The 26,114-nt window shown below is 48.2% G+C and overlaps 1 protein-coding gene across 2 annotated transcripts in view; it reads left to right on the plus strand.

Moving 5' to 3' along the window:
- LOC141265440 (NFX1-type zinc finger-containing protein 1-like) overlaps positions 1-26,114 on the plus strand; it is a 200,661-nt gene that overhangs the window by 142,941 nt on the left and 31,606 nt on the right. For both annotated transcript variants that reach the window (XM_073678549.1, XM_073678550.1), the window contains exon 15: positions 2,691-2,944. In XM_073678549.1, coding sequence (XP_073534650.1) covers positions 2,691-2,944 — 254 coding nt within the window. The remainder of the gene's footprint in view (positions 1-2,690; positions 2,945-26,114) is intronic.

A 26,114-nucleotide genomic window follows, 5' to 3' on the forward strand; every position in this document is an offset into this window, starting at 1 on the left:
AGCTCATAAATATGGAGGACTAGATAGCCGCAAGTTTACTAGTCCTCTAGTGATATTCTCCTGCTGATAAAACGCTCTGCTCTGTCCCTCTATTTCATGTTGTGTAGTGATTTGACAGCATTGAAGTAGATAGATAAATCAGTTGTTTGTTTTTATTAGGCTGATGAGGCCAGAGGTGTATCTAGGTCTTCTAGCACCCGGGGAAAGAATTCAGTTTGGCACCCCTCCACCCTCCTTCCACAGCACATATGCGATTTGCACACTAGGGCCACTGCCCCACTATCAGTATTTGGTCATTATTCGGTCAGTATTTTTCTCAGGAGTGGGAGCCAAAACCAGGAGTGGGTGATATATGCAGAATTGGTGACTTGTTTCTATTATACCGTTTCTCTGATTGTTCCTCACCTGGTTTTGGCTCCTACTCCTGAGAAAAATACTGACCGAATACTGGCCAAATACTGATAGTAGGGCTGTGGCCTTAGTCACATGCCGACAAGCTGCTCTTTCTAATTCTCTCTGAGAGAAGCAGGGAGAAAAGCTCGTTGTCACGGGACCGTAAGTATGAAAATCGCATGTGAGTGAAGTGGCCATGTGATGACTGATGGAACTTGCAATCAGAGCTGAATCCTGACAGGGAGGATATTACACACTGTCAGGATTGGCTACAGGGCTTTATTTTATAATTAAAGGGCTTGTCCAGGTTTAAGATGAAATAGAGTGACTGCAGGCTTCTGAATTCTCACAGCGCATGCACTGCACACTTTTAGGATTCTCCCTTGCCGTGGCAACAATGAATGGTCATGTCACCACAAGTATGAGATCTGTATACTTCTGGCCACATTCCGACTAGACGTGTCCTGCCTCGCTCAATTCATTTTCATTGAGTGAATCTAGTCAGCACATGACCGCATGTATACAAATCGCCGGCACGAGAGAATCCTGACAGTGTTCTTCACTGTGAGAATTCAGAAGTCTGCAGTCACATAGAATGACTGCTGACTCATCACAAACGTGGACAATATCTTTAATACTCCTAAAAAAAAATATAAAAATGTCAGCATAATAAAAAAAAATTACATCCAGGTACCTTATAGATAACGGTGTCTCTGGAGTCGTTCTCTTTTTTTTCTTCCTCTTGCCCAGATGCCACTATATTCCCTGCACAAAATATCACCCCCACACTGTCTCTCTTATGGTACATGCTCTCCACACTGCCCTTTCCTTTCCATACTGGGCCCCCTCTTCACACTATTACACTGTGTCCCCCCCCTATAGGGCCCAGTCTCTGTACTGTGCCCCCTCATCACACTCCCCTTCCTTAGCTTACTGTTCCCTCCTGGCTGTGACCTTACACTGCCCCCCCCATGCTAACCCCCACCCACTACTCAGTCTGTATTCTGTGCCCACTCACACGTTTCTTTCCCCATACTGTCTCCTTACATGTTTCCCCCTACATCTTCATACTTCCTCCTCACAAATCCCCCCCAACTCTCCATACTGTGTCCGCACACATTCCATCACCCTCGCTTCCCATACTGTGTCCGCACACATTTTTCCCCTCGCTACCAGTAATGTGTCTGCACCCACCCCCCCACTCGCTCCCCACAGATTAAATATCCCCCTTCACACAGAATAAATCCCCCCCTCCACACTGAATAAATCCCCCCCTCCACACTGAACAAATTCCCCCTCCACACTGAATAAATCCCCCCCTCTAAATAGCCTCCCTGCACAATGAATAAATATGCCACCTGCACAATGAATAAATATCCCCCCTGTACAATGAATAAATAAGCCCCCTGCACAATGAATAAATAACCCCCTGCACAATTAGTAAATATCCCTCTGAACAATTAATGAATAGCCCCAAGCACAATTAATAAATAGCCCCCTGCACAATTAATAAATAGCCCCTGCACAATTAATAGCCGCTCTGCACAATTAATAAATAGCCCCTGCACAATTAGTAGCCTCCCTGCACAATTATTAAATAGCCCCCTGCACAATTAATAAATATCCCCCTCCAGCTGAATCTTCGGTGTCTTCAGCTCCATAGCCACAGCCACAGGAGCACTTACCACCAATGCTCTTCTCACTTCTGGGCACAAGTACAATTGAATGCTGGGAGCCGGCACGCTGCAGCTTCTCTGAGCGTGAGCAGGCTGTCAGCTTGACACCCTGCTCAGAGAGCTGCCAAATCCCAGTCGGGGGGCGGCAGAATGCAGCCGCCGGGGGAGACACATTGGACCGCTGCATTAGGCGGCCCGACTACGCCCCCCTGCCAGCTGCGCCCGGAGCACATGCCCCGCCTGCCCCCCCTAGATACGCCTCTAGATGAGGCCATGTTTGAGGGACTTCTTTCTCTAAAGGTCAGTGGAGGAAGGCAGGATTTTAAAAAAGAAGTCGACATTCTGCTTCTTTCTGGCCACATGGCGCAGTTTGTCCATCCAAAGAAAGTGAAGAGACCAAAGCTACAGAGAAGTGAGTAAGGAGGCTAAAATGGGTGAAAATAACCTTGAAGAATGGTGTATTTTACGGTGATATGGTTAAAGGGATTTTCTTTTTTCAGCTCATGGGATAACCCCTTAAATAAAGGTGTCAATACCTTTTGAAGTACCCCTTTTCAGACATGACATATTCAGACTTGTCATTCTGTTTATATGATGGTCACTATTTCTCATTTCTTCCAGATGAACTCAGTGAAGATTCCATGGCTATGGAGGCTGAAGATGATGAGTTTATAAAAGTAACTGATGAAGCTGAACTAGCCGAAACTGAACGAATGATTGAAGAAGATGACGACATTAAGCGTGAAATCAAAATGGCTCGACGGATTGCTGAAATGTCAAAGAAAGAGTCTTTGTTATTTGTACCTGAAGAAGATGAACAAGAAAGTGAAGATCATGGAACTGATACAGAACCAGATTATCAAGATGGCTGGCAGGTAAAGAATACACCTGTGAAATAAGTAAAGAAAGCATATTAGAAAATTGTATAGCCTTTCATTGAACAATAAGTACTCTATATTCAATAAAAGTGTAAGGAACCCCAACAGGTCATCTTTGGATGATTTATTTCAATAACTGTCACATATGTTCTCTGTGTTGGGAAACTCTTAAACTATGAACTGTTATGAGATATATTTGCTATACAGATTTATGCGTATGTTAGTATTCTCAATTCTGTCAAATTACAAGTTTACTTGATCTTTAACTACAACTGGACTATAAACATTTGGATTAGTCCACACTTTACTCTGCACTGACCTTCTAAAGCATCATTGCATAGTAAAAAGCTTGCTGGATATTATGTGGGTGTGGAGAGATGACTGTGAGACACAGCCAGACTCCCCAGAGAAGATAACGATAGTATATTACCATGTTTACCTTCTAACTCCCTCTGTTCATAATGCTGTGAGTGGTGTGGGGAGATTGTCTACTCCACTCCCCTATAGAACGATACTGTTTGAGTAATATTTTTTATGAGAAAAGGCAATTATAAAATATGACCATTAGATGGCAGCAGAGTCATCAGAGTTTCACACTTGTACTACATTACCCTTATGGGGGCACATAGAGGGTTAACCTAGGATGGACTGCCCTCAGTGACAAGGGGGAACTGAGGGATCTCTGGGAGTTTAGTTTTGGCTATCTTAGTGGAGTGAGGGACAGTGATTAGTAAGGATGTGTCAGGAGGACCCAGGAACCAGTACAACAGAAGGGTGTGTGTGTGGGAGCCAGTGTAAAAGGAATCAAGTGTTCTCAGCAAAACTACAGTGCGACAGTGTTCTCCAGACACAGGCAGAATGGGGGACCTACAGTGGGGAAGAGACGTTTTGTGGAACCTTTCTAAGAGAGGTGGTGGGAACGGCCCTAGTGCTGGACAGGCCCGAGAGCTGCAGTCAGATAGACGGAGACAGCGAGGTCTGGGCACGAATAGAAAGAAGATAGTGGGAGAAGCTCTCTTACTTCTGTTCCTGAGGAAAGATTGGTCTGAGTGCAGTTTCACGGCGAAACACATCGACCCGGGTGGCGCTGCATTAGTAATATGGAGGTCCTCTGCTTGAACTGTGAATTGTAACGTTTGCCACAAGTATTGTGCCGTTTCCAATAACCGCCAAGAACGTGCCTCTGTTTGGTGCAGAAGTGAATAAGTGTAATTCCTGCTATCCTTGTATGCTGATTGTTTGACAAATAAAATGGACTTGGTTTTTTTCAAACTGTCCAGTCTCCTCCTTCTGAAGGCTGAAAGAGTCAACACCCGGGTGGGTCAGAAGTGAGTATGGAGGCTCCCTTCACAGAATCACCACAGCACACACACACCCAGGGACAAGCACATCCCCATGTTTCTGTAGCGGGCCGGGGTGAAGAGAAAGTCACTGAAACAGACGTGCCACTCGCCCATGACTACCACCCTGCCTCTCGTTACAATGCTGAACAAGCATTGTATATACAGGTTAGGAAACACTGACAGTGCTTCTTCTTCCAGGCCCAGTAATGTAATTGCTGGTTGTAGGAAAGGAGGAACTACTGAGTCTTCGGAGACACAGTCAGCTCTGCTATGCCGCCTGAAAGCTGAATTTCTCTAGTAGCTGGTGTTACTATAACAGCTCCAGTTACAGGGGAAATCAGCAAAAATATTATATAGTAATATGTTCAAACTCCTCCACCCCCACCAAAGTTCTTTTAAAACCTCATTGGAGCACATTGTGTAAAATAAATGAAAAAATAAATAAGAATTCTAGAAATAAAAAGAAACATCAGTCCAAATCGCTGTTAATACCTATAAAAAAAAAAGATATATCCAACGTGTAAAAATAATTTCTATGGAACAGAATGCAAAGTGTTTTTAGCGGTGCTCCCTGCTTTTTTTGTGTTATGAGGGCCGCACTTCCCAGTGGCGCGCTTAGTGCGCACGTGCTCCCCTGCTCTTAAAGGGGCACATAGTAAAATGCCCCCAGCCAATTGCTGGGAGGCATTTAGTATAAAAGGCACCTTCCCCAAGAGGGAGGGGCAGAAGCAATATAGTATCATTAGTGTGTAGTAGAACTAGTGAGTTGTGAGGTCCCCTGGTCCTTGTGTTGCCAGTGTCCTGAATCTGAAGTCCCTGGTCCTTGTGCGGCCAGTCCTGAACCAGTAGTCCGTGGTCCTTCTGTGGTCAGTCCTGAACCCTGAAGCCGATCCGGCAGTATCTGAAACTTTATCTGAGACCCGTGTTTCTGAACGTGTGCCTATCAGAGTATTCCGTGTATCCGGACTGCTAAAACCAGTCTCCGAATCTGCCCTGTCTGAGACTCCATGTCTATAACCATTCGGTAGAGGATCCAGAACCTAGTAGTCCGAACAGAGCCCGAGTCCTAATCCATGTCTGCATACCTGACCCCGGGGTTCAGAAGCTGTAGTACCGGGGACTGCCTAGGAGTGGTACCTGACGGCTACCTGCAGCTCAAGCCTGACTCCACCATCAGGAGCTCTAGTGAACACCAAGTAGCCATTTAGCTATGCTCCTTCCTAGGCAGGCCCGGCCTTGTGGCACAGTAGGTCCATGAACTACGTGTGCCACCTGTGAGCATAACAACATTTGCGTAATAAAGGAAACAAAGGGAATCTATTGCTCAGGCCATAGTGATTGGTAGCCAGGATACCAGGTCTTTGGTGTAGGGTGGCTTTGTGATTAGTGATTTTGAGTTTTACTAGCCAGTCCACTGCAGATGGGAATAGCACTGGAGGACAGTGAACAATTATAGCATGGCTCCAGTAACACCACAATGGCTGTTTCTCCTTGTGGACTTAAAGGTGTTGTCTTATGACATACATTATGGCATACATTGGGGAAAATAAGTATTTGATACACTGCCAATTTTGCAAGTTTTCCCACCTACAAAGAATGGAGAGGTCTGTAATTTTTATCATAGGTACACTTCAACTGTGAGAGACATAATATAAAAATAAAAAACAGAAAATCACATTGCATGGTTTTTAAAGAATTAAATTGCATTTTATTGCATGAAATAAGTATTTGATCACCTATGAACCATCAAGAATTCTGTCTCTCACAGACCTGTTAGTTTTTCTTTAAGAAGCCCTCCTACTCTGCACTCATTACCTGTATTAATTGCACCTGTTTGAACTTGTTACCTGGATAAAATACATCTGTTCACACACTCAATCAATCACACTCCAAACTATCCACCATGGCCAAGACCAAAGGGCTGTATAATGACACCAGAGACAAAATTGTAGATCTGCACAAGGTTAGGGTGGGCTACAGGATAATAGGCAAGCAGTTTGGTGATAAGGCAGCAACTGTTGGTGCAATTATTAGAAAATTAAAGACACACAAGATGACTGTCAATCTTCCTCGGTCTGGGGTTCCATGCAATATCTCACCTCGTGGATGATTCTGAGAATGGTCAGGAATCAGCCCAGAACTACACGGGAGGCCCTGGTCAATGACCTGAAGAGAGCTGGAACCACAGTCTCAAACATTACCATTAGTAACACACTACGCCGTCCTGGATTAAAATCCTGCAGGGCACGCAAGGTTCCCCTGCTCACGCCAGCACATGTCTCCAGGCCCGTTTAAAGTTCACCAATGACCATCTGGATGATCCAGAGGAGGCATGGAAGAAGGTCATGTGGTCAGATGACACCAAAATAGGACTTTTTTGTATAAACCCTACTCACCGTGTTTGGAGGAAGAAGAAGGATGGGTAGAACCCCAAGAACACCGTCCCAACCGTGAAGCATGGTGAGGGAAACATCATACTTTGGGGGGTGCTTTTCTGCAAAGGGGACAGGACGACTGCACCGTATTGAAGGGAAGATGGATGGGGTAGTGTATCCCAAGATTTTGGCCAACAACCTCCTTCCTTCAGTAAGAGCATTGAAGGTAGGTTTTGGCTGGGTCTTCCAATATGACAATGACCGAAACACACTGCCAGGACAACTAAGGAGTGGCTACATAAGAAGCATTTCAAGGTTCTGGAGTGGCCTACCCAGTCTTCAGACCTGAATCCAATAGAAAATCTTTGGAGGGAGCTGAAACTCAATGTTGCCCAGCGACAGCCCCGAAACCTGAAAGATCTGTAGAAGATCTGTATGGAGAAGTGGCTAAAATCTCTGCTGAAGTGTTTGCAAACTTGGCCAAGAACTACAGGAAACGTCTGACCTATATAATTGCAAACAAAGGTTTCTGTACCAAATATTAAGTTCTGTTTCTATTGTATCAAATACTTATTTCATGCAATAAAATGCAAATTGATTATGTAAAAATCATACAATGAGATTTTCGAGTTTTTATTTCTAGATTCTGTCTCTCACAAGTGAAGTGTACCTATGATAAAAATTACAGACCTCTCCATTCTTTGTAGGTGGGAAAATTTGTAATATCGGGAGTATGTCAAATACTTGTTTTCCCCACTGTATCTACAGGATATAGCACGTATGTGTAATAGATGCTGGCCTTACGTCTGGGACTTGCACCTATCTTCAGAACGGGGGGTTGCAAGTTCCATCATTCCGACTGGTGTCCTGCAGTGGTTGCCCATATCTATTAGACATTAATGGCATACTCTGTGTATATGACATAACTGTTAACCAGGAGACAACCCTTAAAAGGGAACCTCTCATTAGATTTATGCTGCACCAAACCACTAGCTTATAAATCAGAACCAAATATATTTTACTATTATTTCAGACAAAACAGTTTGAAAAGCCAAACATTGACTTTTAGCTTCAAAGGCAGTGTTTCAGAATTGCGCAGCCACGCTCTGATTCATGCTGTCCATGGTTTGGGCAGGTTGAATCTAATGGCAGGATCCCTTTAATAGAAACTGTGAAAATTTCTGTGCACTGATTTCCCTCTAGTGTTGGTTACAGAAAAATGATTTGGCGCTTGAAAGCATGAGGAGAACATTATTAGGCCCTGAGGGCATACTGAATGGGTGAATATTACTGAGTTTTATGAGTAAATGCTTTATGAATTTACCAGATATATTGTATGTGGTCACAGGATGGGAACAATATTCTCCTATAAAACTCTCTCTACACATCAAACTGTGTAAGGCTGTGTGCCCACGATGCGTTTTTTAAGCGTTTCCGCAGCGGCAAAAATGCTGCAGAAACGCTTAAAAATGCATGGTAGAAGGCCTGCCATGTTCCCCAATGATAATCCGCATGTGCTGTGCACATGCTGCGGAAATTTCCGCTGCGGATTGATTATCATTGCGGGAAAAAACGCAGCACTTCCAATTATTTTGCGGAAGTGCAGCGTTTTCGCCGCCATTGACTTGCATTAGAACACATGGATTACGCATCACTGCATAAGTAGATGCGCATTCTATGCGTTCTAATGTGCGGATGGTACCCAGGTCTAGAGAAGAGGAGACTCTCCTCCGGACCTGGGTACCATTGAAAACTGTAAAAAAAAGAATAAAATAAAAAATAAATATATACTTACCTTCTGGTGGCCCGCGGTGCGCTCCTCCTTGCTTGGCTGCAGTTCGCGATGGAATGAAGGACCTGCGCTGACGTCAGAGTCATGTGACGGGTCACGCGACGCTGACGTCGGCAGGTCCTTCACTCTAACGCTGCCGGGACGAAGGAAATCAAGACTGCGGGGGCCATCGGAGGGTAAGTATACATTTATTTTTTTATTTTTTGACATTCTCTCGGGTCACAGTATATAAATCCATGCCGTTTGCATGGATTTATATAGTGTGACCAAGTTGACAAGCACTTTCCAAGTGATGCTAAAATCGCTTGGAAAGCGCTTGTCAACCCGCTTCACATCCGCATGTCCCTGGCAGGAAAACGCATGTACAATCCGCATGTGTTTTTTTCTGCCAGGGAGATGCAGAAACGCTCAGGAAAAAATCCTGAGCATTTCTGCATCGTGGGCACATAGCCTAACACTTCACTAGGGTACAAATCCTATTTAAGTATGAAGAGTATATGATGCTTGTTGGCATGATTATTAATAAGGACACTGAGGAAAAAATAGTACAGCGAGATTACAGCAAAAGAGCATGACAACATTTACTGATTATTTTGAGGGCATCAAGTACTGTTAAAGTGAACCTGTCAGGTCCCCTATGCCCTCCAACCCAGCAGCATTCACCAATGTATGATAAATTCCCTGACTAACCATAAAGATTTAAAGCCACAAGTGATTACTGACACTTAGGATTATCAGTTGTCAGCTATATAGTGTGAAGAAATGTGGCTTAAGGTAGACACTTTACAGAGACATTTACAGTGAAAATAATTTGACCCAGTGGTGGGCAATTAATTTTGCCAAGGGCCAAATGAGAGACCGTGACTGTTGTGGAAGGCCAAACCAATAGGCCAAACTTTAAGGGGTTTTCCCACAAACAAAGTACATTTTAATTATTAGATCTTGGAATAAAAATAAGCTCCACAATAGGATGTGTTAAAAAAATGTTCATGTGCTGAGATAATCTTATAAATGTGCCCCTGCTTTGTGCTGTGTAATCAGCTAATATCAGCTAATGAAATCCATATAATTTACTTCTTTTTATAAAGTTTATCAATCATACTGCTCCTGTTATCCAGCCCTTGTACCTTGATCACCACCTTCTCACACACAGTATGCCATCCTCACAGCCCATCCACACAGAATGATGCCACCAGAGCCCCCCAAACACATTACGATGCCCCCACAAACCTCCACACATAGTATAGTGCCCCCCGCACAGTATGATGCCCCTACAGCTCCACCCACACAGTTTGTTTACCTCCTTAGTCCCCCACACACATTATGATGACCACCACAGCCCTGCGCACACAACATAATGGACCAAAAAGCCCCCCACACACAGAATAATGGAACTAACAGCTCCCTACATAGTATGGCATCCACTGCCCTCCACAAGCTATGATGGCCCTATAGCATACATGTCAAACTCTGGTCCGTGGGCCAAACCTGGCCCGCAGGGTGATTATGTTTAGCCCTCGACACCAGAACCACCACCCCTATGTGGGGTCATTATTCTGTATGGAGGACTTTGTGGAGACCATTATTCTGTATAGACGGTAATGTGGGGCCCATAATACTATAAGGAGGACTACGTGAGGTCCATTATTCTGTATGGAAAACTGTATGGGACCCATTATACTGTATACTGGTTGGCCTTCGACGACTTTGTCCAAGTTTTTAATTTTGGCCCTCTGTGTATTTCAGTTTGACATCCTTGCCCTATAGTTTCCCCCATCTATTGACTGATGAAAAAAAAATACAAATATATAAATAGTCACCTTGCACCATTCCCCCAATGCACTATTCTGTTCTGTGCAGGGTATACTGTGAATTCTCACAGCAGGCGCAATCTAGTGATGTAATAGCTCCTTCTGCATTGAGACACAGGATGAGTGTTGCAGCAGGAAGCTGTCTGCTCCCTGTTTTATCATTGTATTCACCAGTATCTGCATCCTGAGGATGACAATACCCATGAAATCAAGACATCGGGTGAAGGGTGATCACATGGTGCTGTATGACACTGTTCCCAGTCCTTTGGCTATCCCAAACCATAGGCCGGATAGGAACAACCAAAGGGCCCGGTGTAGCCCACGGGCCGGTCTTTGCTCAAATGTGTTCTGACCTACAGTATTACAGTGTGGTTTTGAATGGCAACCCTGAGGGAATAATGTTGGTTACGTAGAGTGGTGAAGACTGCTGGATCTATAATTGGTTCAGATGTTTCAGAATTGTCCGATTTTTGGAGGAGGGGTAATTTTTGTTGGACCAGTCACATCCCTCTCATAATTTGAATATTTTTCTTCATCTTTGAGCCAAGCTCCGTTTATTCTTTTGATCTGTAAAGACACAGGGAAGGAAACAAAGATCATCCAGAATTTGTTGTACATTATAGTGCAAAGTCTCAATAGGTCATTTATTCTGGCACATTTTTACAGTCATACTTCTACACACACTCGTACAGGCATGCTGTTACATACACTTCCATGCATTTTCATTGAAAAGTATATAGACAGGAGCGTACATAGAAACCATGGGGCCCCATAGCAGAAGTTCTAATTAGCACCCTCCCCCCACCCCAAAAATAAAATGTAATTAATATTCGGCGGTATCACAAAAGAGCATATCTCACAACTTTGCATCCTTTACAAAGTAATTTTCCTCCTACTGAAGCCCAGGATTCCCCTTTTATTGCACTCATAAGGTATGTTGCCAACAATAGTGCCGCACAAACACTATGTGATACCCCACAGTGAATTCCTCCACAGTACCCTCCACATGCACAGTATTCTGACCCTACTGTACCTACCCTTAACTACCCTGTAAAAGTATGGTGACCCCAACACAGTATGATCCCCAAATTGTGACCCCAACATAGCCCTCCATTCAGTATATTGGGCCTACATGCAATATAATGGCCCTACACCTTTCCACACTATCCCTCCAAACAGTATGATCGCCCCCACACAGCCCTCAACACAATATGATGGACCCCTCACATACCTTCACACTGTATATAGTATATACCGTATGCCTGTATACAGTATAAACGCCCACATAGCCCTCCATAAAATATAAAGGCTTCCACATAGCCCATCAAATATTATAATGACCGCCCACATAGCCCTCCAAATATTATAATAAACCCCACATAGCCTTACATATAGTATAACAGGCCTCACCTAGCCCTCCATATAGTATATTGGGCCCCACATTGCCATCTATATAGTATGATGTACCCCATAGTCCTCCATATAGTATAAAGCACCCCATAGTCCTCCATATAGTATAATGCACCCCTTAGTTCTCCATACAGTATAATACACCCCTTATAGTCCTCCATATAGTATAATGCTCTCCCCATAGTCCTCCATACAGTATGATTCTCTCCCCATAGTCCTCCATAAAGTATGATTCTCTCCCCATAATCCTACATACAGTATACTGCACTCCCCAGTGTCCTCCATACAGGATATTGCACTCCCCATAGTCCTCCATACAGTATACTGCACTCCCCATAGTTCTCCATACAGTATACTGAACTCCCCATAGTCCTCCATACAGTATGCTACACTCTCCATAGTCCTCCATACAGTATATTGCCCTCCCCATAGTTCTCCATACAGTATACTGCACTCCTCATGGTCCTCCATATAGTATAATACACTCCCCATAGTCCTCCATACAGTATACTGCACTCCCGATAGTCCTCCATACAGTATACTGCATTCCCCGTAGTCCTCCATACAATATACTGCACTCCCCATAGTCCTCCATTCAGTATGATTCTCTCCCCATAGGCCTACATACAGTATACTGCACTCCCCATAGTCCTACATACAGTATACTGAACTCCCCATAGTCCTCCATACAGTATACTACACTCCCTATAGTACTCCATGCAGTATACTGCACTCCCCATAGTACTCCATACAGTATACTACACTCCCCATAGTCCTACATACAGTATACTGCACTCCTCATAGTCCGCCATACAGTATATACTGCACGCTGCATAGTCCTCCATACAGTATACTGCACTCCCCATAGTCCTCCATACAGTATAATGCTCTCCCCATAGTCCTCTACACAGTATAATGCACTCTTCATAGTCCGCCATACAGTATATACTGCACGCCACATAGTCCTCCATACAGTATACTGCACTCCCCATAGTCCCCCATACAGTATACTGCACTCCCCGTAATCCTCAATACAGTATTACTGCACTCCCCATAGTCCTCCATACAATAAAATGCACTCCCCATAGTCCTCCATACAATATTATGGCCACCACAATGTACTCACTGATATATAAAAACAAATACAATACTCACCTCTCCTCCTCATTCCCTCGCTACTCCGGTCTCTGCAACGAGCGCTTTGAATGAATCGCCGGATACCTCAGCGTAGCCGGCGCCATGTAGTGACATCATTGTGCCCGCTGCACAGAGACATCAGGCGCAGAGAAAGAATTATGGAGGAAGAAGCGTCAGCTGACACTCCCTCTTTTATCATTGCTTTCAACTGTATCGGCATCCAGGATGCCGATACAGTTGAATGTGTGATGACGAGTGGGCAGGCCCCATGGCTGCTGCCATTGGTGGTATGCCACTGTATATAGATATAATTTTGCACACACACTTTTACATTAAAGACGTTTCTCCAGGTAATCAGTTCTCCTACTACACGGATTGCCCTCATTATTATGTGCCTTTGGGTACAGCAGTAAACTGGCTTAGAGTGGCAGAAGTAAGTGATCAGCACAGGTCTGTGGCGATTCCAGTTACGTGCCTGGTAATAAATTATGCACATGTTGCTCCAGCTCGCTTATAGTTCCAGACTTGTGTTTGAAACGCCAATCTTTAAAATTCCACCTAATGTTCATTATTAGACTTACCATATTAATCCCCACTTTTCCTTCCTCCACCAGTTTCTGTGTATCTTTCAGCATATATGAGGGTATTGTTATTCAGACATGTTGACGGTGACAAAAATCTTCCTGTTGGGACTTGAAGCTTCACCTGTTTGAAACTTTTTCCACTTTCTGTCTGTGATAGCAGCTAATTAGGCTCTTAAGCTTTCCCCACAAACATTAGATTACCTTCAGCCAAACCCACCGATATCGACAGGTAGGAACATCAGTTTAATGTGTATGAGGGCCGCCAGAGATGTCTGGTAACGGCTCTTTCATAGAGAACACAGGAGCTCTCAACAGAGAGAGCTCCTGTTGTAAGGCAGCGCTTGTCATTATCCTGGGGGATACTCGCTTCGCTGCGTCAATTTACAAACACACCAGCCATATTTTTCGGTATTTCTCAACTCAGCAGTTTATTAACTCCATAAACTGCTGATCACTCAGTACATCTTAGTGGCTCATCGACACACTGATAAAGTCCACGAGCCCAATGTGGCAGACCGGCTCACTTGGCTCTAATAACAGCCTTCCGCAAGGTAGTACTAAACAATGTCCATGCAAATGTCCATAACACCTTACCTTTTGCCGGCTTCAGCTGTAATAGTCTATTTCATATGCCACCACTGTGGCTCCACGGCTTACCACACGTGGTCTCCAGCCGTTACTCCCGTCCAAGGCTTACTGGCATATTAATCATCTCATATCCAGGCTTCACCCTCCAGGACGCTTGTGTGGCACTCCGAGGCTTACTGGCATCCCCCACACTCTCACACAGGGATCCAGGCTTCACCTCCACCGGAGTCCACCAGGCCTCTCCAGGCCTCACACGAGCAGGGTTCCCCCACACACACACTGGGAACAGCCTCGTGCCTGACACACGGTGCCCACACAGGAGCTCCCAACACATAGGAACTCCTACACACCGGAACACCCCCTTTAAGGTTTATATATATTGCAGCACACGCACACACCCACCGATAGGACCTTAACTAATGTCACAGTCATGTGTCCACACCCTCTGTGTGCATACGGACCTGTGTGATGTCACGGTCATGTGACCAGTCAGTTAAAGGGGAAGGTACATGGTCATTCCAAACACACTGAACCATTAAAGGGATGTCTGCTACATCACATATTCCCCCCCTCTGTTCAAACTTGTGGGGTTGAACACATAATATACACAAACAGTCTATATCCCACAGTTCACACTGAGACCATGCACTTGACCCTTGCGTTGTCCAGCCCCTGGAACATTAATCATTGACATTAGCCCACTCCTTAGGGACCTACCATCTGTCAATGTCATCGACTCCGTCAAGTCACATTTCCGGGTCGTAAACTTGTCAGACTTCCCCCGCTCCCAGCGGCCAGTCGTAACCTTGTCAGGTCTCCCCCGCTCCCAGCGGTCAGTCGAAACCATGTGAGGTCTCCCCCGCTCCCAGCGGTCAATACAACAGTGTGACTCCACATGGTTCCGTCCTCTATTGGGTCGATTGTATGGGCCACTCAACCCTGAGTCACTGGAGGTCTCACTACCTCTAAACCCACACCCACTACTCACAGGACATCTTGAAAGGTCCCTAACCTCAGCTGCTCTGAAATTTAGGGAGCCCTTTCTCTGTCTGGTCTCACACTTTCTAGACGGCTGCCATCTTCTGCTGCTCAGATGATGATGTCTATTCACTCGCAGTCTAGCGAGATTCAACTTTTCCACCTCTCGCAGGTAGGTCACTCGGTACTCCACCAGCATGCTCATATCTGCAAGACTATCTTCCGTTCCTACAGTGTAGAACGACACCATGCCGTCTTCATCCGGCATCCAGTCCCGACGATCACGTGGACTGCTTACTTTTACCACACCAGACTTTTTCACCATCATCTGCATGGCTCGGCCATTTCTCCCAATGAGCTCTCTCACCAGAACACGAGGCACCCGGATGACCTCTTCTCGCAGACTGTGAGCCTTTCTCATCAGCTCCAGTTGTCTAGCGGCTTGCTCCGTCTTCAACCGGAGAAACCGCTTCGTGCGAATACATCGCCAATGTATGTCACTCAGGATCGCCACCCTCTTCACTGTGACTTCAGTCGTGGACAGGACCACCAGCTGTCTAGCCTCTGAGGTCAAGTACACCTTACAGGCTCCCACGGCCTTCTTAAACTCCTCATGCACGAACTCATGGGTGCATTCTTCCCTTAAGTCCTCGGGTACATCTACGAGGCACTTGTACCGAGACGTTTCGGTCTCACCAGTGGTTTCCGGACGATCAACCAGCTCAGGTTTCAGGGACAACTGACTTCCAGCTTCTTCACCCTGGAAGCTTCCCCTGAGCTGACTCACAGCTACAACTTCACAACTTTTCGTCTTGACCACCTCCACTACACCTTTGTCTTCCAACACCATACTCTTAGCTCTCCTCAGGTCCACCTTCTCATGGTCTAAGGGAGTAAGTGCAACTTGTTTGCCTTTTCCCTCCTCCAAGGAGACCTCGTTCACCACGTGACACTTTGCTAGGCGACCTTTGAGCTCTAAAACTTCTCCTTCCAGCTCAGTTACTCGCCTCTCAGCAGTCCATCTCTGAAGCTCTTCCTGCTTCAACTGCTCTTCCAGCAGCAGAGCTCTCTCAGACCTCTCCGTCTCCAATGCGCCCACTCGGCTCTCAATAGCCAGTCTCTCACGCTTCTCTTGCGTCCACTGGGCTTGTAGCAACTCCTTGAGCTGCTTGATCTCGGCTCCGACATCCACCGAATCCTCCGAGCCCACATCACTCGAGGAGGTATCTGCTTCATACCTCCCATCACCAGCGGTCAACTCCTGGCCCTGGTCTGTGGCTTTTCCGATGGACTCCTCCATCTTCTCTCGCTCAGCTTCTATCTTGCTGACTATTTCCTTAAGGTACGTCTCCGCCTTCTGGAGAGTATCACAGGACATCCATAGCTCCTTCACCTGAGCTTCCAGATCTAGGGTCTTTCCCCGGAGATCATCATTCTCCTCACGGATATCTTGCAGAGTGGTCTCAACCACTTGGCGCACTTGCTCTGCACCCGACTTATCCTCCTCTAGTTTTTTCTTCACCTTGAGGAGATCCTCATAATCTCTCTTACTCTGTTTCAGTTCCTCACTGAACCTTTCATGCCTCTTTTCTGCCTCATGGTCGTGAGCAGACACTTCAACTTTTATTGCTTCTTTCAGGGCGGATAGCTCCTGGTCTCGCTGGTACAGAGAGTCCTCCAGCCGCTCCTTCTCCTGCATTAGAGGCTTTACTTGGTCCTGGAACTGCTGCAGCTCCCTCATGAGTTCATCATACTTCTTTTTAGATTTACACAGCTCCTGGTTGAACTGTTCGCTCAGTCGTTCTAGTTCCTGATGACGTCCAGAAACTCCATCCTGCCGCATCTCCTTCTCAAGTTTCAACTGCAAAACCTCCTCCTTAATTTTGCGGCGGTCCTCCTTAATTGCGTGGAACATCTCTTTCCACTGGACAACTTCCTTGTTGCTTTCCTTTAGACCTCGTTGTAAGTCCTTCACAACCTGGTATACCCTCTGCCGTTCAGACTCCAGGCTCCGCTGGTCTGAGGACACGTTCTCCAGGTCTGTCACCTCCTCTTCTACCTCTGAAGGAGGATCCACCCTTGTAACAACGGCACACACCATTACATTTTCTTTATTTTCACTTTTAGTCAAGACCACAGGGGCAACCTTTTTGTGGCCCTTGCTCTGTCTACGCGAGGTTGACTTTCTCACCTCATCTATCCCCTCCTGACTGACCTCTCCTTCTACTTCCGTAGTGTCACCGTCAGCTACGGGGTCTGTGTCACTCCCCATGGTGTTGTGGACTAACAGGTCACCCCCCACTTTGACTTCAACCCCCTCCACTGGAGTCACCCCGTTCTCAACGGTCAAATTGTCATTTTTAGGAGGTACCAACCCACCATCAGCAACAATTTTAAGTTTTCTACCCTCCATGCTCTTGTGAAAATCCGCCCCCCTTTTGAGACTCCGCCCCCTTTTGTACAAACACACCTGTAAGGGAATTTTTACAAAGAACATCAGCGACAGTCTTAGGACCTCTTACCACCTCCCCGGGCACTCTGGGGCAAAACGGGCGCCCCTGGAGAGTCCATAGAATGGTCCACTGCCGCCATTCTATACGGTGCCCACAGCTCCTGCGGTTCCCGCACCATGTCCTGTAAGAGTTTCTCAAATACCTGCTCCGGTCCCAACTGGCCCTTCAAACGCTCAATAGCTCCAGACACCTCTGTTGCTTTGCTCACAGCCATCACGGTACACTGTTCACACTTGAACTTCACCGCTCTCCCCGAAAATTTTTCGTGGCCCCGCCGAGCCACCGCAAAACAGGATTTTGAGTGCGACGTCAATCTTCGCAACCCCGCCGAGTTGCAGCAAGATGCTTTGAACTTCGTGAGCCCCGCCGAGCCACAGCAAACCAGGTTTGAGAGCGACGACGACCTTCACAACCCCGCCGAGTTGCAGCAAGAGGCTTTGACCTTCGTGAGCCCCGCCGAGCCACAGCAAACCAGGTTTGAGTTCGACGACAACCTTCACAACCCCGCCGAGTTGCAGCCAGATGCTTTATCCACACTCGTCGTCCTGTGCCGTTGCCCCTAGCAACCAGCCTGCAATTGCCCCTAGCAACCAGACTGCAATTGCCCCTAGCAACCAGACTGCAGCTGCCCCTAGCAACCAGACTGCAGAGTGCCCCTAGCAACCAGACTGCAGTTGCCCACACTCTCAAACCACATGTAAGGCAGCGCTTGTCATTATCCTGGGGGATACTCGCTTCGCTGCGTCAATTTACAAACACACCAGCCATATTTTTCGGTATTTCTCAACTCAGCAGTTTATTAACTCCATAAACTGCTGATCACTCAGTACATCTTAGTGGCTCATCGACACACTGATAAAGTCCACGAGCCCAATGTGGCAGACCGGCTCACTTGGCTCTAATAACAGCCTTCCGCAAGGTAGTACTAAACAATGTCCATGCAAATGTCCATAACACCTTACCTTTTGCCGGCTTCAGCTGTAATAGTCCATTTCATATGCCACCACTGTGGCTCCACGGCTTACCACACGTGGTCTCCAGCCGTAACTCCCGTCCAAGGCTTACTGGCATATTAATCATCTCATATCCAGGCTTCACCCTCCAGGACGCTTGTGTGGCACTCCGAGGCTTACTGGCATCCCCCACACTCTCACACAGGGATCCAGGCTTCACCTCCACCGGAGTCCACCAGGCCTCTCCAGGCCTCACACGAGCGGGGTTCCCCCACACACACAAGGGGAACAGCCTCGTGCCTGACACACGGTGCCCACACAGGAGCTCCCAACACATAGGAACTCCTACACACCGGAACACCTCCTTTAAGGTTTATATATATTGCAGCACACGCACACACCCACCGATAGGACCTTAACTGATGTCACAGTCATGTGTCCACACCCTCTGTGTGCATAAGGACCTGTGTGATGTCACGGTCATGTGACCAGTCAGTTAAAGGGGAAGGTACATGGTCATTCCAAACACATTGAACCATTAAAGGGATGTCTGCTACATCACACTGTATATGGGAGAGACGGCAGAAATAGCTTCCCGCAAAATGATCGGCTAAACCATCATTCGGCTTTAAGTTTAAGCTGCGACATTTATTCTGTTTGTATCTCCCTTTAAAAAAAGGCTTTCCCTAAAGCAAACCTGTTTACCTTGTATTGTATGTGGATCAGGGGTGGATTAAGAGTAGCAAGGGCCCCGGGCAGTTTAGAAGGCACGGGCCCCCCCCCCACACACACACACACCCACACCCATACACCTACCTATACACCTGATGTATCACATGTCACATGATCCCCTGTGATAGATCATGTGATAGTTCACATGAAATTAATTTGGCACAATATTAATATATTAATTATAATAATTTTTTTTAGGCTGTGTGCCCACGATGCGTTTTTTAAGCGTTTCCGCAGCGGCAATTCTGCTGCAGAAACGCTTAAAAAATGCTTGGTAGAAGGCCTGCTGTAATGCACACGCCCGGACTGACTGGCGTGTGCGTGTTCATGTAGTGATTCCACTGTGCCATGAACCGGAGAGTGCCTGGAGGGGCGTAACTAAGTATCTGCCCGATCCGACCAAGGTCGCACGACGGCATACGACGCCAGTGCACCAGGGAGGAACCGAGCAGAGGAACCAGGGTCTACTCCAGGTCAGACTCCGGACACGGCTGTTGACCCACACCGGGGAATACAGGAACAGGCAGACTAGAGCACAGGCTGGGTAGGGTCCAGTACAGACTGGGAGACAAATTCGAAACCGCAGACGCGGTAGACAGAGCTGAGCAAAGCGAAAACCGCAGACGCGGTGGACAGAGCTGAGCAAAGCGAAAAACCGCAGACGCGGTGGACAGAGCTGAGCAAAGCGAAAACCGCAGACGCGGTGGACAGAGCTGAGCAAAGCGAAAACCGCAGACGCGGTGGACAGAGCTGAGCAAAGCGAAAACCGCAGACGGGGTGGACAGAGCTGAGCAAAGCGAAAACCGCAGACGCGGTGGACAGAGCTGAGCAAAGCGAAAACCGCAGACGCGGTGGACAGAGCTGAGCAAAGCGAAAACCGCAGACGTGGTGGACAGAGCTGAGCAAAGCGAAAACCGCAGACGCGGTGGACAGAGCTGAGCAAAGCGAAAACCGCAGACGCGGTGGACAGAGCTGAGCAAAGCGAAAACCGCAACGCGGTGGACAGAGCTGAGCAAAGCGAAAACCGCAGACGCGGCGGACAGAGCTGAGCAAAGCGAAAACCGCAGACGCGGCGGACAGAGCTGAGCAAAGCGAAAACCGCAGACGCGGTGGACAGAGCAGAGCAAAGCGAAAACCGCAGACGCGGAAGGAACAGGGCTCTGTTCACACGGAACAGACTAGAAGGGAAAGGCAGAACCAGATACCCACAGGGTACTTGCAGAGAAGTAGCGAGTGGACCACAAACTCACAAACGGAAGTACAGTGACAACGAGCAGGAGTAGGTACGAGTTCAGACTCTGCAGAAAAAGGAAAGGAACGGACATAGAGAAAAAACAGGTAAAAGATAGGAGAGAGTTCAGACTGGAACTGAGTGTACGGAGGAGACCGACACTGCAGCGGGATACAGGAGCGGGTCTGGGAATACGGCCCCCAGAGAGGCGGGACGAACAGGCAAGGAGCGTGTTCAGACTGGCCTGGAAATACAGCCTCCCGGAAGGCAGAACGAACAGGCAAGGAACGAGTACAGACTGCAGGTTAAGGTACACAGATAGGACACAGTACAGACATGGGAACAGATACTGCAAGACAGGTAACATAGACAGGACCTGGCATGTCAGAGACAAAAGCCAACTGACAGGGCAAGATGCTCAGGCATGGGTTAATGGGGCAGCTGGTTTAAATACCAGGTGACAGACAGCAATAGGCTGAGGACGCACAAAGGGTGTGCCTGCAGCAGGTACAAAAAGCAGGAAGTGATCGGGCGCCACCCTTAAGCAGCAGACACAGAAGCAAACAGACAGCATGGAGGGAAGCCAGAGAGACACCCTGGACTGGAGATCAAGTGCGCGCTCTTGCACAGTGGGAGATGGACCACTATGCAAGGACGCCGCCAGGTATGTTACAGTACCCCCCCCCCCTTACGCCCCCTCTTCTTCAGGCCTGCCAGAATGTTCCGCAGGGAATTCGAGGGCCAATCCTTTACTTCAAGGAGATCACTTCCACTGTCCACTGGAGAAACTGGTCTCATCTGGGTAGCTAGGATGCTACCTCCTATCCAGCCATCCTCAGCAACAGACGAAACAGGTGGAGTACCAGGAACAGCACACAGGGAAGTCTCTCTCCACTTATTATCAGGTAGCACCCCAGAGGGTTCAGGAGACAACTGGAAGTCCTCCGCCGGGTTGAAGGAGTGCAGAGACTCGGGGGTAACCTCTGCTTCGGAGTACACTAGGTCGGACTCGCTGGATGAAGCGGGCGAGGTATCAGGTACCGAATATAGAAGAGTACCTGTCCATTCGTTATCAGGTAGCACCCCGAAGGGTTCAGGAGACAACTGGAGGTCCTCCGCCTGGTCGGAGGGGTGTAGAGACTCGGGGATAACCTCTGCTTCGAGGTACATCTTGTCAAATTCACAGGAAGAAATAGACAGGTTATCAGGTACAGGGTGAAAAAAAGTCACTGTCTCTTTGTTATCTGGTGGTACCCCGGAGGAGTCAGGAAACAACTGGAGGTCCTCTGCCGGGTCAGAAGAGTGCAGAGGCTCGGGGAAAACATCTGCTTCAGAGTACACTAGGTCGGACTCACTGGACGAAGCAGGTGAGGTATCGGGTACCGAGTATTGGAAAGTCTCTGTCCATTCACCACCAGGTGGCACCCCGAAGGGTTCTGGAGACAACTGGAGGTCCTCCGCCTGGTCAGAGGGGTGTAGAGACTCATGGGTAACCTCTGCTTCAGAGTACACTAGGTCGGACTCACTGGACGAAGCGAGCAAGGTATCAGGTACAGAGTATAGGAGAGTCTCTGTCCTTTCGCTACCAGGTAGCACCCCGAATGGCTCAGAAGACAACTGGAGGTCCTCCGCCAGGTCGGAGGGGTGAAGAGACTCATGGGTAACCTCTGCTTCAGAGTACACTAGGTCGGACTCACTGGATGAAGCAGCCGAGATATCAGGTACCGAGTATAGGAAAGTCTCTGTCCATTCGCTACCAGGTAGCACCCGGAAGGGTTCAGGAGACAACTGGAGATCCTCCGCCTGATCGGAGGGGTGTAGAGACTCAGGGGTAACCTCTGCTTCAGAGTACACTAGGTCGGACTCACTGGACGAAGCAAGCGAGGTATCAGATCCAGGATATAGGAAAGTCTCTATCCATTCACCACCAGGTGGCACCCCGAAGGGTTCTGGAGACAACTGGAGGTCCTCCGCCTGGTCAGAGGGGTGTAGAGACTCGGGAGTAACCTCTGCTTCGGAGTACACTAGGTTGGACTCACTGGACGAAGCGAGCGAGGTATCAGGTACAGAGTATAGGAGAGTCTCTGTCCTTTCGCTACCAGGTAGCACCCCGAAGGGTTCTGGAGACAACTGGAGGTCCTCCGCCTGGTCGGAGGGGTGTAGAGACTCGGAGGTAACTACCACTTTGGGGTACCCATTGTCAGGCTCACAGGACGAAGCGGACAAAGTATCGAGTACCGGGTGTAGAGAAGTCTCTCTCCATTTGTCATCGAGTGGTATCCCGGAGGATTCAGGAGGCAACAGGGGGTCCTCCGCCAGGTAGTAGAGGTGCACAGACTCTGAGGTAACCACAGCTTTGGAGCATCCTTGGACATGCACACCGGTTAAAGTGGGTGAAGCATCTGATGCCGGGTGCAGGAAGTTCTCCTGTGTGGAGTCTGGATGGGCAGAAGTCTCTTCGGGCAGGAGAACTGGTGCACTACCCACGCACATTACCCGTTGGGGCTTCTCCGGGATACAGGGAGATGAAGCTTCAGTAGGGACTTCAAGGTTGGGGTCAGGAGGTCTCAGGGAGGACAGACCCTGGCGTGACGGCTTGCCTCTACGCCTAGCACGTCTGGACTGCCTCTTGAGGTTGGGAGAAGTATTCCGGAAAGCGTAGTCACTCTGTGAGGATTCTGGGTGGGCAGTAGTCTCATTGGGCTGGAGGACTATTGCGCTACCCACACACATTACCCATTGGGGCTGCTCCGGGATATTGGGAAGTGAAGCTTCAGCAGGAGCCTCCGGGTTAGGATCATCGAAGACCATTAGAAAGGCCACCAGGAAGGCCATTAGGTCCAGGAGGATCGGCTCCTGTGTTTCATATAGGGGGTTGATCCATTCCAAGGCATCACCCGCCAGGTAAGACATAATGAATGCCACCTTAACCCGATCGGTGGGAAAACATAGAGGGTAGAACTTGAAGTGTAGCATGCATTGCTCCACAAATGCACAACTTTGTCTTGGATCCCCATAATAACGTAGCGGATCCGCAGGAACGAGAGCAGATAGATCCATCTGGACGGGTGCGTAATTCGCCTGGAACTCAGCTAAAGGGAAAAAAAAAAATTTATTTATTTATTTTAATGCATATATTCGCTGGAAAACTTCTCAGAGAGCGAAGGCCGTGGGGCTCAACGGGAACCATGGCCTGAGCATGCTGTAATGCACACGCCCGGACTGACTGGCGTGTGCGTGTTTATGTAGTGATTCCACTGTGCCATGAACCGGAGAGTGCCTGGAGGGGCGTAACTAAGTATCTGCCCGATCCGACCAAGGTCGCACGACGGCATACGACGCCAGTGCACCATGGAGGAACCGAGCAGAGGAACCAGGGTCTACACCAGGTCAGACTCCGGACACGGCTGTTGACCCACACCGGGGAATACAGGAACAGGCAGACTAGAGCACAGGCTGGGTAGGGTCCAGTACAGACTGGGAGACAAATTCGAAACCGCAGACGCGGTAGACAGAGCTGAGCAAAGCGAAAACCGCAGACGCGGTGGACAGAGCTGAGCAAAGCGAAAACCGCAGACGCGGTGGACAGAGCTGAGCAAAGCGAAAACCGCAACGCGGTGGACAGAGCTGAGCAAAGCGAAAACCGCAAACGCGGTGGACAGAGCTGAGCAAAGCGAAAACCGCAGACGCGGCGGACAGAGCTGAGCAAAGCGAAAACCGCAGACGCGGCGGACAGAGCTGAGCAAGGCGAAAACCGCAGACGCGGCGGACAGAGCTGAGCAAAGCGAAAACCGCAGACGCGGCGGACAGAGCTGAGCAAAGCGAAAACCGCAACGCGGTGGACAGAGCTGAGCAAAGCGAAAACCGCAAACGCGGTGGACAGAGCTGAGCAAAGCGAAAACCGCAGACGCGGCGGACAGAGCTGAGCAAAGCGAAAACCGCAGACGCGGCGGACAGAGCTGAGCAAGGCGAAAACCGCAGACGCGGCGGACAGAGCTGAGCAAAGCGAAAACCGCAGACGCGGCGGACAGAGCTGAGCAAAGCGAAAACCGCAGACGCGGCGGACAGAGTTGAGCAAAGCGAAAACCGCAGACGCGGTGGACAGAGCAGAGCAAAGCGAAAACCGCAGACGCGGAAGGAACAGGGCTCTGTTCACACGGAACAGACTAGAAGGGAAAGGCAGAACCAGATACCCACAGGGTACTTGCAGAGAAGTAGCGAGTGGACCACAAACTCACAAACGGAAGTACAGTGACAACGAGCAGGAGTAGGTACGAGTTCAGACTCTGCAGAAAAAGGAAAGGAACGGACATAGAGAAAAAACAGGTAAAAGATAGGAGAGAGTTCAGACTGGAACTGAGTGTACGGAGGAGACCGACACTGCAGCGGGATACAGGAGCGGGTCTGGGAATACGGCCCCCAGAGAGGCGGGACGAACAGGCAAGGAGCGTGTTCAGACTGCAGGTTAAGGTACACAGATAGGACACAGTACAGACATGGGAACAGATACTGCAAGACAGGTAACATAGACAGGACCTGGCATGTCAGAGACAAAAGCCAACTGACAGGGCAAGATGCTCAGGCATGGGTTAATGGGGCAGCTGGTTTAAATACCAGGTGACAGACAGCAATAGGCTGAGGACGCACAAAGGGTGTGCCTGCAGCAGGTACAAAAAACAGGAAGTGATCGGGCGCCGCCCTTAAGCAGCAGACACAGAAGCAAACAGACAGCATGGAGGGAAGCCAGAGAGACACCCTGGACTGGAGATCAAGTGCGCGCTCTTGCACAGTGGGAGATGGACCACTATGCAAGGACGCCGCCAGGTATGTTACACCTGCCATGTTCCCAAATGATAATCCGCATGTGTTGTGCACATGCTGCGGAAATTTCCGCTGCGGATTATCATTGCGGAAAAATCCGCAGCACTACCAATTATTTTGCGGAAGCGCGGCGTTTTCACCGCCATTGACTTGCATTGGAACTCATGGAATCCGCATCACTGCATATGTACATGAGGATTCCATGCGTTTCAAGGTGCGGATGGTACCCGGGTCTGGAGGAGAGGAGACTCTCCTTCGGACCCGGGTACCATAGAACCTGTAAAAAAAAGAATAAAATAAAAAATAAATATTATACTTACCTTCTGATGGCCCCCGGTGTCTTTATCCGATGCGTCCTGGCTTGCCGGCAGCTCGTGGTAGACTAAAGGACCTGTGGTGACATCATTTAGTCATGTGACGGGTCACGCGCCCGCTGACGTCGGCAGGCCATCAGAAGGTAAGTATATATTTATTTTTTATTTTTTACCATTCTTTTACGGTCACACTATATAAATCCATGCAACTGGCATGGATTTATATAGTGTGACCAAGTTGTCAAGTACTTTTCCAAGTGATGCTAAAATTGCTTGGAAAGCACTTGACAACCCGCATGCGGACATGCATGTGAAGAATGCTTCACATCCGCTTGTCCCTGGCAGGAAAAACGCATGTACAGTACAATCCGCATGCGTTTTTTCTGCCAGGGAGATGCAGAAACACTCAAAAAAAATACGGAGCATTTCTGCATCGTGGGCACATAGCCTTACATTAATTGTATGGCTTAATATTGAGCACACGTAGCCATCTATACATAGCAGGAGGCCGCACGGTGCCATCTATACACAGCAGGAGGCCGCACGTAGCCATCTATACACAGCAGGGGGCCGCACGGCGCCAGC

This window comes from Phyllobates terribilis, unplaced genomic scaffold (assembly GCF_046119375.1).
Source record: "Phyllobates terribilis strain yellow unplaced genomic scaffold, ASM4611937v1 Scaffold_4__5_contigs__length_816908805, whole genome shotgun sequence".
In the NCBI taxonomy this organism is placed as follows: Eukaryota; Metazoa; Chordata; class Amphibia; order Anura; family Dendrobatidae; genus Phyllobates; species Phyllobates terribilis.